General features: G+C 46.6%; 4 protein-coding genes across 4 annotated transcripts; 3 read left to right on the top strand and 1 right to left on the bottom strand.

Moving 5' to 3' along the window:
- Positions 1-764: 764 nt before the first annotated feature.
- On the top strand, positions 765-1,626 carry VC83_01471 (uncharacterized protein; the record flags this gene model as incomplete). Its single annotated transcript, XM_024465149.1, has 2 exons — positions 765-1,096; positions 1,143-1,626. 2 exons carry the CDS (start codon positions 765-767, stop codon positions 1,624-1,626), a joined length of 816 nt encoding a protein of 271 aa, XP_024327387.1.
- Positions 1,627-5,977: 4,351 nt separating this feature from the next.
- On the bottom strand, positions 5,978-7,128 carry VC83_01470 (uncharacterized protein; the record flags this gene model as incomplete). Its single annotated transcript, XM_024465148.1, has 4 exons — positions 5,978-6,263; positions 6,318-6,457; positions 6,519-6,840; positions 6,890-7,128. The coding sequence occupies 4 exons, from the start codon at positions 7,126-7,128 to the stop codon at positions 5,978-5,980; spliced, it is 987 nt and encodes a 328-aa protein (XP_024327388.1).
- Positions 7,129-7,352: 224 nt separating this feature from the next.
- Positions 7,353-8,290, top strand: VC83_09595 (uncharacterized protein). Its single transcript, XM_024473008.1, has 3 exons — positions 7,353-7,724; positions 7,773-7,958; positions 8,004-8,290. The coding sequence occupies exons 1-3, from the start codon at positions 7,523-7,525 to the stop codon at positions 8,153-8,155; spliced, it is 540 nt and encodes a 179-aa protein (XP_024328776.1). The 5' UTR covers positions 7,353-7,522; the 3' UTR covers positions 8,156-8,290.
- A 2,211-nt stretch (positions 8,291-10,501) lies between these two features.
- On the top strand, positions 10,502-11,644 carry VC83_01469 (uncharacterized protein; the record flags this gene model as incomplete). Its single annotated transcript, XM_024465147.1, has 1 exon — positions 10,502-11,644. The coding sequence occupies one exon, from the start codon at positions 10,502-10,504 to the stop codon at positions 11,642-11,644; it is 1,143 nt and encodes a 380-aa protein (XP_024327142.1).
- Between the last annotated feature and the right edge of the window lie 3,677 nt (positions 11,645-15,321).

Here is a 15,321-nt window from a genome sequence, read left to right as displayed (position 1 = left end):
GCTGATTGGATAACAAGATGGCCCGAGGGGGTATCATGCAAACAACACGGGGAAAAGCATATATCTGCAAGACAGTGTTGGGGGTGATGCTGGCGAGGCCGATTCACCATGCACCAGGTGTGGGGAAAGTAGCCATTCATCTGAGACAGTGAGAGCGTTCGGGCCGTGGATATTGTTGGAAGAGTTCACCTTTTCAATTCTCATCCCTGCGGCGCACTGGCCCTGTATAACCAGGATGGCATCGCGACTAATTGCTGTTATTGATATACGAGGGTAAGATCGGTAACTTATCTTAGACTATACATATATGCGACATCTCACGATGCCGAAGTGAAAATAGATGCGATTGCTCTACTGAGATAAAAATGTATGATTGGGTGGGCTCTGGCAAGGTCCCCTAGTGATTGGATTTCGGATTCTTTGGGTACATGTTGCCATCCCTATTCAGGCAACAAAACCAAGCCACTCTCGTGATGAAAGTTCTGCAGACCTGCATAAACTAAGCCGGTGCCTAATTCACCAGCGTCGCATATAAGTCGGAGCTCCCCCGCCCCACCCCCCACCACCAACGCGCACTGATCCCCAATCACTTTCAGCATGTCAGTAGCTATTTTGCTCTCGCAGTTAAAGGGTCTTCTTGACAAGACCGAACATTTGAATGGGAAATTCTCTAACGTCTATCCAACAAATGATCAGTCACCAGATGAGGAAGAGTGCGCGAGTTGGGGAACGATATTATCGCCTATACAATTCTCAAGGACCCAATGCGGGATGCTCGGGAGAGGCTTCTCAGAGCTGCAACGTATGGGAGCCTGCGAGATGCTCGAGAGACCCTTTGTTGGTATATGTCAACCCAGACCCCAGACCCAGTAACTGGTGAATTCGAGCTTTACCACCTTCAAGAGTCTATCAGAGCAGCTATTGCCAATAATCAACCGCCCCTTCTTTCCTACCTGTTCTTCATGCGCATCGGGGAACCCTCATTTTTTGTTGAGGATGCTCTCAGGGTTAGATCAACTGCCGTTTTCCGGGTCCTTCTCTACTACGGATGGGACATTAACAAGCCGAGAGGGCGACATCTTGCACCGGCACTAGGGTGAGTCTTCTTCAGAGTTACGTAGTCGGATTACTGACTATATTAGATATGTAATCGATGATGGAGCACTGACCGAATGGTTTTTGGATAAAGGTGCAGACCCTAATTCTACGTGCGAGTGGGGTCGTACGCCTATGTCTAATGCTATGTGTGGAGTTTCGTTTGTCTCAATAGACATGCTCTTCACACGCGGCGCGGACATAATACAAGGTCAGCTTCTCCATAATGCAGTTTTGCGAGATCGGCCAGAGCACGAGGTTATCGAACTCGTGGAGCTGCTACTTGGAAAAGGTGCCACTATTAATGAAATTCAATACGAGAATCATCCTCAAACCTTCGCAGAACTTCAAGATTTTTCGCTAGGCACGCCACTACATTATGCAGCACAAGCGGGCAAAGAAATGGTTGTGTCTTATTTGCTCAATAAGGGGGCGGACCCTCTCATTCGGAATACGAAGGGTAGGACGGTAATTGAGGCGGCTGGACATGCGAGCCAGTCCGCGGTGGTAGAAATGCTATCTCACGTTTAGATCTTACTATATGATCACTATTACTTGGTGTTTCCTTTCGGTGCTTATCACTCAAAACAACTCCAAAGATGTACTTGAGAAACGGTTTTCTATTTGGTCTGACTATAACAAAACATCACTGCGTCGATGGGAATCTTAGAAGATCAACTTCTTTCATCACTTTCGTTTCCCTTTTCCTTCCCCTTTCCCCGCAGTCGACACCGACTCCATAGACCATCTCCAAAACTTAGTACCGGTTTTTTTCCCAGTGTAGGCCCAGCATGGTCTGATTTGTCCTTCGTGTTCAGCCGTCTCCTGAGTTCTTGTTACAAGAGAACTTATAATACGTCCTCCCTTGCGTCTCAACTTGAGTAATATCCTCATCGAAAATATACGGGGAATTTGCAGGGATAGTCGCCGTTGTCCCAACTGGATCAGGACTTGCCAATTGGGACGTAGATGGCCAAGTGCTGTATGAAATAGCCGCCTTTGGCGGATATGCAGAGGGTCTAGCGCTGACGTAGCCGAAAGTCAAATCGGCGAGGACAGCAAGTCCTGCAGCGGTAAGATTATTGCCCTTAGTATTTGGGGGCGTAGATCCGCCGAAGACGTTGACTTGGGGACATGAGTGGCCCTGTGGAATTCTTAGTTTGGGGCATATGAGGGGGTGCGAGGGGGGAAGGGCATACGAATTTTGATCCATCGTATGGTTGTAATATCCCTCGGGAGAGGAGCAAAACGAAGATTACCAATGGGTGGTTTGGCATAGGGAATTCTGAGATAAGTGGACACGTTCTTCGCGGACGACGCGGCATGTCTAGAGACGGGGCCGCCCTGGGTGTAGACTGTTTGGCCGATAGTCCACGAGTCCAGGATGGTATTGCAGCTGTCATGTCTCACCCAGCCAGGGTGATGGTTCACCCTGGACCCTAACGTAGGTTTGCCACGGCCACCTGCACCTAGGCTGCGCACTACTCGCCCAATACTCGGCTCACTCACTCAGTGGGTTACTCAGCTGGGTGAGTAGCTGAACCTTTCACTCGACTCGGTGAGTGAGGCCAATACTCAGTTACTCTGTAAAAACCCAGTGAGTACTCGGCTGTCACGTGTAAGATATATGCATTACGTGAACAGTCCCTCATACGATTAATACTGTTTTATGGTTACAGTTGTAAGTTAACTTAAAGTATTACATTTATCAGCATCACTCTACCATCTCTAATAAGCTGTGAGAACGAATCACGTATATTCCTCTATCTAAGTACCACGATTATCAGAAGATTATCAGAACACTATATTATATATGCTCAAGAACATCTTTCCACCTTGCTTGATGAGGCCGGCCAGACCTACTAATACCTAAAGTATTTATAGGGTCTTGACGAGTAGCTTGAAAGATATCAAGTAGATCTCTTCCAGTCTTCCGAGGGCGTTGGATAGGCGTTGGTGGCGAGGACGGCATATCCTTATCTTCATCGTCATGAATAGTTGGAAGTATAGGCTCCTCATTATTACCATCTTCTCTTATATCTTCATTATCTGGGATATCGTCATCTGGGATGTCGTATAAGGTCTCGTTAAGACGGTCAGCCCTATCTCTTTCTTCACCTTGTTGGTAGCGCATTTGTCGTTCTTCATGTGCAGCTTGTGATAAGTCTTGCTGTTGCTGTGGCCGCTGGGGATTAAACGGAGGATATTGTACCTTTGAATATGTCTCTCGGATATGTGTATTTGATCGTGGTTCTTCTTCATCGCTGATATATTGTAACTCGATAGAATTGCACATCCGTTGTCGTTGTGCCTCATACTCTTCTTCGACTTGCTCCTCAGTCATATCAACGACGTCCATCATATCTGCAAGCTTGTCACGATGACCTTGACGATTCTTGTATTGTCGAGAGTAATATATAAGCATAATACTCTTAATCGTCTCAGGATTAAGTTGACCACGTCGGTGGCCACATACGTCCCTTGCGGCACTAAAGACTCGCTCAACTCCAGACTCAGCAGCAGGAATACAAAGTATATCACGAGCCATTGCTGATAGACCAGGAAATTGCTCTTCCTTTTGTTGCCAAAATAGCAATATCTTTGTGTAGATATGTGCTATACAAGTTAGAATAAGATTATCAGAAGATTACCAGAAACTTACGAGCATCAAGATAGAGATCAGCCTCATTCACATATTCCTCTCGCTGGCCCCGAGTCCCATTTAATGTCTGACTTTGCTGCAATACTAAGGCTAATGGATCCATATCTGCATCTCGTAATCCTGATTGACTCGCAACTCGCACTGTAGAGTACTGCTCTTTATAAAGAGTCCTAAACTGTTGTTCAAACTCTGTCTCCCAATTTCGTATTGAAAAGTCAAGCTTGCAAACCTTTTTGTTAAAGTGTGAGAGCTTCACACTAGGATTTAAGATACTAGCAAATGCGAAGATAGATCCAGTATTTGTGTATAGCTTGTTATAATACTTCCTAATCTTCTTCTCTGCAGCATCGATTGCTAAAGTCATCTTTGCTGCCCATGGATATGTCTTATGCCGTAGCCGGTGCCGAGTTCCTTCAAGCGTTGATAAGAGTTTTTGATATACTCCAAGTGTATAGCAGACAGTAGGTCCGGCTGACGATCCAATGTTTGTTGTAAAGAAGTTGAATGGCCTTGTAAGATCAATGATGTATTCGATGTGCTTCCATTCTAGCTCGCTAAGTCTGAACATGTGAGCACCATGATCGCCTCGAGTATATTGATTGATTGTTGACTTGAGTTGCTGTGCTCGCAGAAGCATATGGCATGTCGAATCCCATCGAGTTGATACATCTTGAATAAGTCGAAGAAGCCTCTGAGATGATTGACCCCGGTTCATGTTTGCCTTTTGCAAAGTCATAAACCTGTTCCTTCGAGTTTGACTTGAATTAACAAAGATAGTGAGCTTCCGGAGCTATGAGATATTAGAAAAGACTACCAGAAGTTTACCAGAACTAACAAGAGAATATATACCTTTCCAAGTGTAAATCCAATACCCTTGTCCTTCTGCAACTTTGCAAGGCCCTCCATCTGATTCTCTTCTTCCCAGTTCATTAAGATCTCTTGATTTGTTGGCGTAATCCGGATTCGACCAAGGAGAGCACTAAGGGCAAGTTGAATAACGTGAGCTAGGCAGGGTATGTGTTGTACTTTTCCTCCAATGAAATGCTCGTTGTCTGCAATACTATCAAGCATTATTTCCACATCTCTCATCATTGAAGTGTTGTTTGACGCATTATCAGTCGTAATGGATATAATTCGTCCTTCTAAATGCTGCCTTGTGATAACTTTTTCAAGTATTCCACATAACTCAGCACCAGTATGCTCTGTATATATAGGTTCAAACCCAATCAAGACCTCTTGCATTTTACAATGACGGTCGATAAATGATGCAATAACACCCATAAATGAAAGTCGAGTAACACTTGACCAACAGTCGAGCGATAATGCAATCTTTGAACCAGGAACAACATCTTGTAGCATCTCTTCTTCGATTTGTGTGAGCTTTGTTGTTAAGAGGTTTCGAATAGTTGTTGCTGAGGGTAGTGGATAGTGAGGATTCTGTAAGATAGCAAGCCTTTTCCATTCAGGATCCTCGACTGAGCGGAACGAGCTATGAGTTGAGATAACTGTGTATAGAACTTGTTCGTAAAATGCCTCTTGTGTGAGAATATGATCCTATTATAGATATTAGCCTATATAATTCTGGTAATAATCTGGTAATCCTTACCTGTTGAGGTCGCATCTGATTGATTCGCATTTGATAGAGACTATCCTTACCCATCCGTGACTTCTTTTTGCAAATGTCTGATGCAAGATGTGTTGCCATAGACTTTGGGCCAGCAGACTTGATTGCAGGATGCGTAAGGGCCTTCGAACAATAGGTACAAATGACACATGGTTCTCCAGAAAGCCGGTCTGCTCCTTGGTGATAAATTCTCCAGTATTGAGAACTCCGGTTGGTTGAATCCCATGCAATCTTCGTAAGGAGTTTTGTAGTATGATCTGAGTGTTGTTCATACCATCGTGATAGCTTCCACCACTCAATGAATACATCGTGTGTATCCTTAGTCCATTTGATGAATTGGTTTAATTTGCCAGTATATTCGAGGCCCGCAGGGATTTGATTTAATGAAGGTAGTCGTTGAGAAGAGGGAAGAGAGTCTGAGAATATATTAGAAATAGGATTGTCAGAGTCAAACAACTCTGAATATTGCGATGACATTTGGCAAGTAGCAAATTGTTTGATTATCAGAAGATTACCAGAAGTCTGGCTACGATGAAATACTTAAATCTCTATAGCCCCTATTCGCGTCGCAAAATCAAATACTCCATTTCTCTCCTCTACTCTAACTCCAGAAACAACATATCCTGTGCAGCTGATACCTTAGCCCACTTTTCCTTATCAAATTTCTTAGAGTAGACAAGTAAGAACGCCTCTTTGAAGCTAGAACTATGAGTGGAGACTTGTAACCATCCGTTGTCGACAAGATTGTAAGACTTTGGGTACCACTGCGCAGGTCCTGGTAATTGGGCCCACTTTCCAAACTTCCAAGCTGTAAAGTTTGTCCAAACTGCCTGCTCGTACAAACAGAAATATTTATGTGGTGGGATAACGTTGTGAAAAGTGCTATAATAAACAATTAGTATCTCTAGAAGATTGCTAGAATGATCAGAGACGTACCCTTCTTCTACATCAATCCATGGCATATATTCAAAGAGATGCTCAGGCTTCTTTCTCAGCTTTCCAGCCTTTCTCGTATATGAGCGGATACAGCTATCCCAGAAATGTTGCCACTTGCGGAAATTGGACTCTTCATGGGCCTATCAACCGTTAGTATTACCAGAAGATTACCAGAAGATTACCAGACTATGAGGTACCAACATCAATGCGTGCTTGAGTTAAGAGAGCCTGGATGCTAGCGATCTCTTCATCAGAAAGCTCATCTGGTAGAACAGCCTCGTCATTTAAAATATCGTCGCGCCGTAACATAAGCTCCAACTCTAAATCGTCTTCAACCTCAGTATCCTCCCATTCGCTGTTATGATCGTCATCGATTGGGATACTGGTGATACCCTCAAATGCAGCAAGCTCAGACAGAAGTTGTGGCGGAGTAGATGGTGGGGCTTGTGGAGAAGAAGAAGGGGCGCTAGTATTCTTGACTTTCTGATTCGCAATGCAAGATGCATGGGTGCCCTTTTCAGTCCTGTTTATAGTTAGATTAAGGCTACCAGAGATTACCAGAAGGAACTTACCGAACACGAATACGCTCAACCTTCAATTCATTCTGTAGACGTGTCTTGTCTTCAGCAGAGGCAGCGATATACTTTGCAGACTTGTATAACTTCTTTAAGTAGTAGCTCAGATCGCCATGGTCAGCCTTGAGTGCTAAATGAACAGCCTTCTCATCTTCAGTAAGGTTGGAGACGCGGTTGCGAGCTTTGATAGTATTCAAATTAGTGGAGAGTTCTTCAGGTGCCTTGCGTTTCGCCATGCTAAACACGTGATTAGCAGAAGATCATCAGAAGTTCTGACTGTAGAATCAAGATAATAAACTTACTTGAGGTCCTAGTGAAGAGGTAAAGCGCAAAAGAGAAGAAGAATGTGTAGATCGGAACGTAACCAAGGAAGGTGGTTGGTTGTAAGGTTGTTGTTTTTTTAAAGTTGCAAACAATTATATTCGTCAAGGAATATTCACCTGCAAATAATTACTGTTCTAAACAACACTACAACGCGTACCTTCAAATAAAACACATACCTTTCAACCTCTACCTCTTTCTTTACTCTTTCTACAACATCCTTGCTACAAACTCACTGTAAGTACATATATCTTTTGATCTACTTCTTTGTCTTGTGTATACTTCACTAACTCATCTTAATGTTAGCAAATGGCTCGTATTAAGCAAACTGCTAGGAGATCAACTGGCGGCACAGCACCAAGGATGCCACTTGGATTACAGGCTGGCTCTAGGCTTGGTGGAAAGGGAAAGGGAAAGGAAAAGGCTGTGCGCACAGCAAGAAAAGCTCCAGTTCGCTCATCTCAAGCTTGCAACAATCATGCTCAGAAGGCCATGCGCCGTGCAAAGTCTGGTAAGAGGATTACCAGAGGATTACCAGAACTCTCTAATAAACATATAGGCACCAAGGCTCTCCGCGATATCAGAAGACAGCAACTTGATACTCGCCTGATTATTCCAAAGCTCTCATTCCAGCGTCTTGTTAGGGAAATCGCACAAGACTTCAAGTCCAATCTTCGCTTCCAGCAATCTGCTATCCTAGCTCTCCAGGAAGCTGCCGAATGCTTCCTCATTCGAGAATTTGAGAGTATGATACTTGAACATAGTGACAGGGACATACTAACAGTTATAGTGACAAATCTCCTTGCTATTCATGCGAAGAGAGTGACAATTCAGGCAAAGGATATGGTATTGGTTCGGCGTTTGCGGGATATGATGTTTAATCATGGAGCTGTAGGCTTAATCGATGGAAATGTCTCTCACCCAGGAATGAAGGTTAGATAAGTTCTGGCAACCTTCTGGTAACCTGGTACCTAAAGGCAAAGGTTATAGTGTGGAATAGGATATCAACGACATGGGAATGGAGTTATTGAGTTATGGCGTTTTACGATATCGATATCAATGTGAAGTCACGATCACACCCCCTTTTCAATGACTAATCAAACACGTGATATAACTGGGTTGCCAAGACCTATACGAGTAATCCTCATTCAACAATACTCGGGATATGAGTGAGTAACTCAGCTGGGTGAGTAGAAATTCTACTACTCGACTCATGAGTACCCAGTGCGCAGCCTACCTGCACCCCACCAAATTGGAGTAAGTTACCGCCGGGTAGGATATGGTTCGTGGTATGTAGGACTGGGTGGTGAGAAGCGAGGTATATCTCCACGGAAGGCTTCAATTCATGAGGAAAGAGCGATTTACTGTGTGAGGGTATTATTCTGGACCGTAAATCCCTCTTCCCTCTCTCACGGCCGCACAACTCTCGCAGCTATTACCACCTTAAATCTAGAGTAGCCTCCAACCACACTATCAATCTCACCCTCATGTGTATACCCATCGTATACCACATGCCCTCCCCTTCCCGCTCTATCCGTCCTGTTCCCGGCGTGTATTCACTCTCAATTCACTCACCTCTCATCTCCCTCGCTGACAACACCCGGCGGACTCCCAGGCTTTCTCTCTCACGTCGGCACGGCTACAGTACTTTCCGCCATCTACAACCACAGCATCGCGCAGTGGAGACGATGGGGAGGATCATGATGCATCCCTACGAGTCGATGGATACTTTGGGGCGTACTATTCCTGCGGTAGTGTAGTGAAGTACCCACTCCAGCCTCCCTCGTACTCTCGTACACTACGGGATTAGGGGTTCTATCCGCATACGCGGCAACGGCCATCTCCAGCCGCCGAGGAGAGAGGATCTGCAGCCGAGTTATGCGCAGAACCTGGTGGGAGAGAGCGAGCAGGGGACGCATGAGAGCGAGAGAGAGAGAGAGAGAGAGATGGAGATGGAGGGGAAGGGGTTGAAGTAGAGGGAAGAGGAGGGAGACGGACGAATGGAGGCTAACTGAAATAGTCAACACCCTCGAAAACTGCATTGGAACGTGTGGTGCCGTGCCTTGCTGCATCATCTGCCCCAGCCCTTATAAGCCTGTCTCGCAGGGTAACGTGGGATTGGTCACGAAGTTCGGCCGCTTCTACCGCGCTGTTGACCCTGGACTTGTCAAGATCAACCCACTGAGTGAGACAAAATAAATAAATAAAAAGACCAAAAAACATACAACAGTGGGTATTCGCTGGTGGTCACCCACCCAACTACTAATCCACCGATCTCAAGTTTATGTATGGCAGAGCGGACGGGATGCCCAGTTCTCTCGAGTCTATGGTCGTATGTGATGGTTCTTTGCGTATCCGTCTTTAAGGACCCATGAGCCGCCTCTGCTTTTATTCTTCTTGCGACTTTAGACGATATACAATTAGACGACATATTCAAACTGGCGTCAATTGCCTCAATATTCACAACGTCCTTGCCCTGAGTTTAGTGTCCCTGAGACTGCAGAAGACGAAATGAAAGGCCTACGTACAATTGCTAGCGAATATAACGATGAGGATATATACAATATGGATTGAGGCTGCAGTCTATTGGAGGAATGAGATGCGTTACGAGAGAACCTCGTACGTATCGGGGTTTACAGCGAGGCACGTGATATATAAAGTTGCCTTTGGGACCTTGACCACGTGGTGTAAAATGGGATGGGATGGGATGGGATGGGATGGCGTTCGTCGAGGTTCGTCGAGGGGCGGCGGGGAAATGATGGGCCGTTCGTGAGTGTGACTCAGGTGACTACTCAACAAAGGAGGTAGACGCAGACTCGTAAGGCCCAGACCCGACCGCCCGCTTACGCACGGGACACTCGGGCTCCCCTCCGCATTCCCAGTAAAAAATGCCTCTCCCCAGCGTCCGGCCTATTTTTAAAAAGCAACCCGCTGACCTCGCTTATTACCCCCATTTTACCTAATGGTGACCAGGACGGCGGTGTCGAGGGGCGACAGTGAGAGGAGGACCAGCGTTTTGTGAGTGAGCATGACGAAATCTCTGCGGACGTGGTGATGGGGTGGATGGCGTTGTGGGTCTTGGCGGCAGTCACGGGGAGTCAACAGGCGCCGTACCTGCTGCAATACTGTCTTGGTATATAGTCTCACTAGCCCCCTCGACTCTTTCCTGCCTGCATCATTACATTCTCTCTGCCATTTATATTACAAACGATCTTCTTCAGTCCATCGGATTGTGTTGATCGCCGATTCACTTCAGATATATCTCCATCGACCCATACAACCGCCATCATGGCGTCAACAACAGCAACAGCGAGCACCTCCACGCCTCCCCTCGCCGAATCCCTCCTCACACGCCCCATCAACACCCAGCCCCAATCCCCCCTCTACGCCCTCCCCCAGGAGATCCGCGACCAAATCTTCGCCTACGCACTCACACCCTACACCCCCAAGGCACCTCCACCACCCCCAAAGCCCTCGGCGCTCTACCCCTCAACAAGCGCCCCGCGCCCGCGCAAGCCAAACCCATGGAACCCCATCCGCGCACCCTACCACATCAACACCTCATACTCCCGCCCCGGCCAGCGCGCCAAGGTCCACCACCCCACCGCGCTTCTGCTGGTCAGCCGCCTCACACACCTCGAGACGGCGCACATGCCTGTCCCGCTCGCGACACATACTTTCTACGCGCCGCCCTCGAGCGGACCGCCGGATCTGTTGGCGTCGCCGGAGTACTTCGCTCGCATGAGCCCGGCGCAACAAGCTACCGTCCGTCGTGTCCGCGTCTTCGCTGATGTGGCGTGGTTGCTCAAGGGCGAGTTGGAGGGAATGTGCACACACCCCACTATGCGCGGCGTGACGGACTTCTCGCTCGTGGTCCGCTGGTGCGATTGGCGCGGCTGGGCCTCGAATGAGGCGCTCAGCCTTGCGAGTCGGCCTGTGCCGGCGGTGCAGGTTGAGGAGGAGGAGGAGCGTTTACAAGACCCGGCGGAGCAGGAGATGGAGTTCGCTGCCCCCCCAACACCAATGGGCGGTGTCGAGATGGCGGATCCTATGGAGGCCCTCACACAGGATGGGTGCGCGGATGTGCAGGAGGCGCTTGAGGCTGCGATTGCGCAGCTTTCGAATTTGAAGTCCGTATCACTCTCGCTTGAGGCCCCATACGTCAAGTCCGACGAGCTGGAGGCGCAACTCTCGGCTGCGCGCGAGTGGAACTTCCACCTTGGCGGCAAGGCCGCGAGAGAGGAAGAGAAGACCGTCAGGGGTGTTGTTTCCGGCGAGGCCGAATGGGAGGCACCGATGTGCGCATGGAGCGATTTCTGCGCGCATTGCGGTGGTGGAATTGGAGATGATAAGGCATGCGAGGAGCGCAAGAGGCGCAGGTGCCGTGGTCTCGGACCGAGAGTCCTTGGAGGTGTCGTGAGGTGGTGCTGATCGGATCAGACCATTTCCCACAAATCTGGCTTCGGCCCTTTCTACCTTTATTTTTTGGAACTGCGGATTTGCGAGGTGTTTTTCTGGAAGCGAAAAAAAAATTATGGGCTTTTCTAATTGGGAAGGAACGGAATTCGGGGTTTGTTTTTCATTCAGTGAATGGACTAAGGGAACGAAAACAAAAAGTGCAGCGAATAAGGGGGGGTTGATCATAGTGCATGGGGCCCCTGGCGACCTGAGAGTAATTAGTTAATACACACATCACACATGCTTGTATAGCGCCCGGAAATGGGATGAAGGGTAGGGATATAGCATAAGCATACCATAGCACCCACTTCCAATGGAAGCGTCTTGGGGACGGATAATAAGATACCTTTAATTACTCAGTGTGCGGCACAGATACCTGATTACCTGTGGTGTTCAGGTAATTACCTGGGTAATTACCTACCTGGGCTCATTCTCAAAATACCTGAGTATCCCGGTATTTTCAGATACTTACCCAGATACATGCCAAGTATTGCCAAGTGTAGCCAAGCCGCACAAATGCTAACGTTGAAATACTCGTCTTCATGCTTGATATGGTGATAATTGCCGTGAAAATGAGTGACTCTCCGTTGTCAGACGTGCCGACGGACCTTGATGGCTATAATCCTCACGATGAGCCAGCCCTACCAGGGCTTTTTACCCCTTTTCAGCAATCAAATCCAATTCCTGTCCGTCTACACCCGCCTAGCCAAATGCTACTGCCAACGCAGTCGCTGCTGTTCACGAAGGAACTATATTCAAGAATACTACTTGAGAGCAACCCGCCAACTATCAAAGTATGCTGTATGCAGCCTAATTGCGGATACTCGCCCGCAGCTCAAACCCATGCTCAAGCTGCTGCTTCAACTGGCAATCTTTGGAAACACTATAGTCTTAAGCATAAAGGAATCTATGATGCTCTTAAACACAAGAATACAGCGCCTTCAAGTCAATCTAGCAGCACATCATCATTTTTTGAGCCTCGGAGACCAGCGACCCATGAATCAAGACCAACAAACAATCCAGCCAAATATAGAGAGTTAGTGCTATCGTTTATAGTATCTAATAACCTGTCTTTACGCATTATCGAAAGCTATTCATATCGTCAATTAGTATGGTTCTTAAGTCCATCTGTGTTATCACTTTCGTCAAGAACATTGCACCGAGAACTACAACGCCAATTCTCATATCACCGAGGCATACTACAGCTTGAACTCCATTCTCATATTATACATGGAGGCCGGATATCCATAACGACAGATGCATGGTCTGCACGGAACTATACAGACTATGCTGCTGTTACCGCTCATTGGATTAATGATAAATGGCAGCAGAAATCAAAATTGCTTGATGTGATACATCTTCAAGAGCCTATTCATAGCGGTGAATACTTAGCTCAGCAATTAGCAGCTGTAACAGATAGTATAGCTATTACAGGCGCTATCTTTACATGCACCCGAGACAACGCATCATCAAATACTGTGATGCTCTCAGAATATGAGAAATTGGCTAGCAACGCCCAAACATCAACTCAACAACCTTGGACATTTACTGTCAAAGAAGGCGATGTCCGGTGTATTGCACATATCATAAATCTCGCAGTTCAAGCCGCTCTTACGAGTTTAAAAGCAGAACCAGATGTAGAGACAGAGACATACCGGTGTGAGCAAGGTGCAGCTCGGATTCCATTTAGTAGAGATAGTCATGTGGAAGTCATGAATGCTCTTGCAAAGCTACGAAGACATATCTATGTCTTTCGTAATCGACGAGCATGGAAGGATGCTTTACAACGACAAGTCAAAGCTATAGGTTTAAAACCACAGCAACTATCACTTGATATGCCAGTACGATGGAATTCAACACATCGTATGCTTGATACAGCATTAAAACTCCAAATACCAATCACAGCAGTATGCATAACACAACAGCTTGATATTAGTATGAAAGATATTGCATTAACTACAGGAGATTGGGCTGTTATTAAAGATCTTGAACGACTGTTCTTAATATTTCTCAAACCATCAAGACGGCTACAAAGTGATACATATCCGTCACTTAACTTTGCTATTCCACTTTATCTTCAAATGATAAATAAAGTTAAGAAGATGCAACAAGAAGTTGGCGAGCACTCAGCAATTGGTATTGCATGCACAGTAGCTTATCAAAAGCTTCACGCGTATTATACTCTTGCAACAAATCAGCAATGTAAGCACTCAGCTGTAGCTACAATTTGCGATCCACGGATGAACCATACAGTGTTTAAAAAGATATATCCAGATAGTACAGATCATGTACGAATCACACGGGCAAGAGCACAGTTTGAAGATGTTTGTAGAACATATAAGACACGGCAATATCATCTTGATACAGAGCGTATTGAACGTGAAACAGCTCTTGCAGATGCATTAGGAAATGCAAGTACTAGAGTGCAAGAACCAGATTCTGATGAAGATTTATTTGCATCAGAGGGTATATCATTTGAAGAACCAGAATGGAAACGATGGATGCTTGAACCACGGCCTGGTGAGCATACTGATATTCTCAAATATTGGTCTGCAAAGCAATATCAATATCCAATAATTGCTCAAGTTGCTCGAGACCATCTTGCAATTCCTGCGACATCAGCACCATCAGAACGGGTATTTAGCAATGGTAGCGATATCATTACTAAGAAAAGGAATAGATTGTCGCCATCGACGATTAGATATCTGCTTTGCTTACGGAATTGGGGTTATTTACCAGATGCCGACAGCGACGGTGATGATGCAGATGATGAGGCAGAAGAATAGGAATAGGGGCTGTCTATTTTATTATTATATTTGTCACGAGTTTCACTTTTCTAGTTACATATTCTAGTTACATATCATTATCTATTTCAAATATCAAAAGCGTCATTTTTGTATACGGAATTGAGGCTCAACTACCTGCTAAAGTATCTGTAAATACCTACCTTACCTGAGCAAAGTCGCTCAGATACTTACCTTACCTGGCGAGGACCCAGATACTACCTGGGTAGTATCTGCCGAACACTGTAATTACTTCACACAACTATCATTTCTCAGCCTCATCCTTTGTGATTCATCGTGCAGCATACTACCTAGCCATAGTGACCTATTACAATCATCCGTCATACACCCGTCATTGCACTGGCAGCAATTCCATTCCATGATGCTACTGGGCAAGACTACATCCACGTGAACGTGCCCTTACACCCCTCTAGCATTCCTTCCATGCAAGCAGCCGCCTCCCTCGCGCCCCTCTATCCCGACCCCGAAGGCTATACCCAGGATGTCTCATACCCCCCGGACCCCACCTCACCTCCTATTCTCCCAAGTTTCCCTTTGGCGCATGGGGTAGGGGATTGCGGGGAAGAGATTCGGGTAGTTCGTGGAATTTAATATGGTGGGTGCGGCGATATTGGAGATGTGATAGATGGGATGGAAGTGATAGAAGCCTAGTCTAAAGTGCCGGGCGGGGGCAGGGATGCCGCGCGCCGGTGGGTATTATTTCTCATTGACCAACACGTGCCCACCCTCCACCCCGCTCGGCCTTAGCGCACCCGCACCCACCATCCCCAGATTGTCGGGGCTCGGGGTGATGGGGACCGAGTGGGATTGGGGGATGTGCAACTACTTCTTGGGGTGGATGGGCTG

This window comes from Pseudogymnoascus destructans (genome assembly GCF_001641265.1).
Source record: "Pseudogymnoascus destructans isolate 20631-21 unplaced genomic scaffold scaffold_3, whole genome shotgun sequence".
Classification (NCBI taxonomy): domain Eukaryota; kingdom Fungi; phylum Ascomycota; class Leotiomycetes; order Thelebolales; family Thelebolaceae; genus Pseudogymnoascus; species Pseudogymnoascus destructans.
The sequence above is the reverse complement of the archived record's forward strand: the minus strand, read 5'-3'. Positions and strand labels throughout refer to the sequence as shown.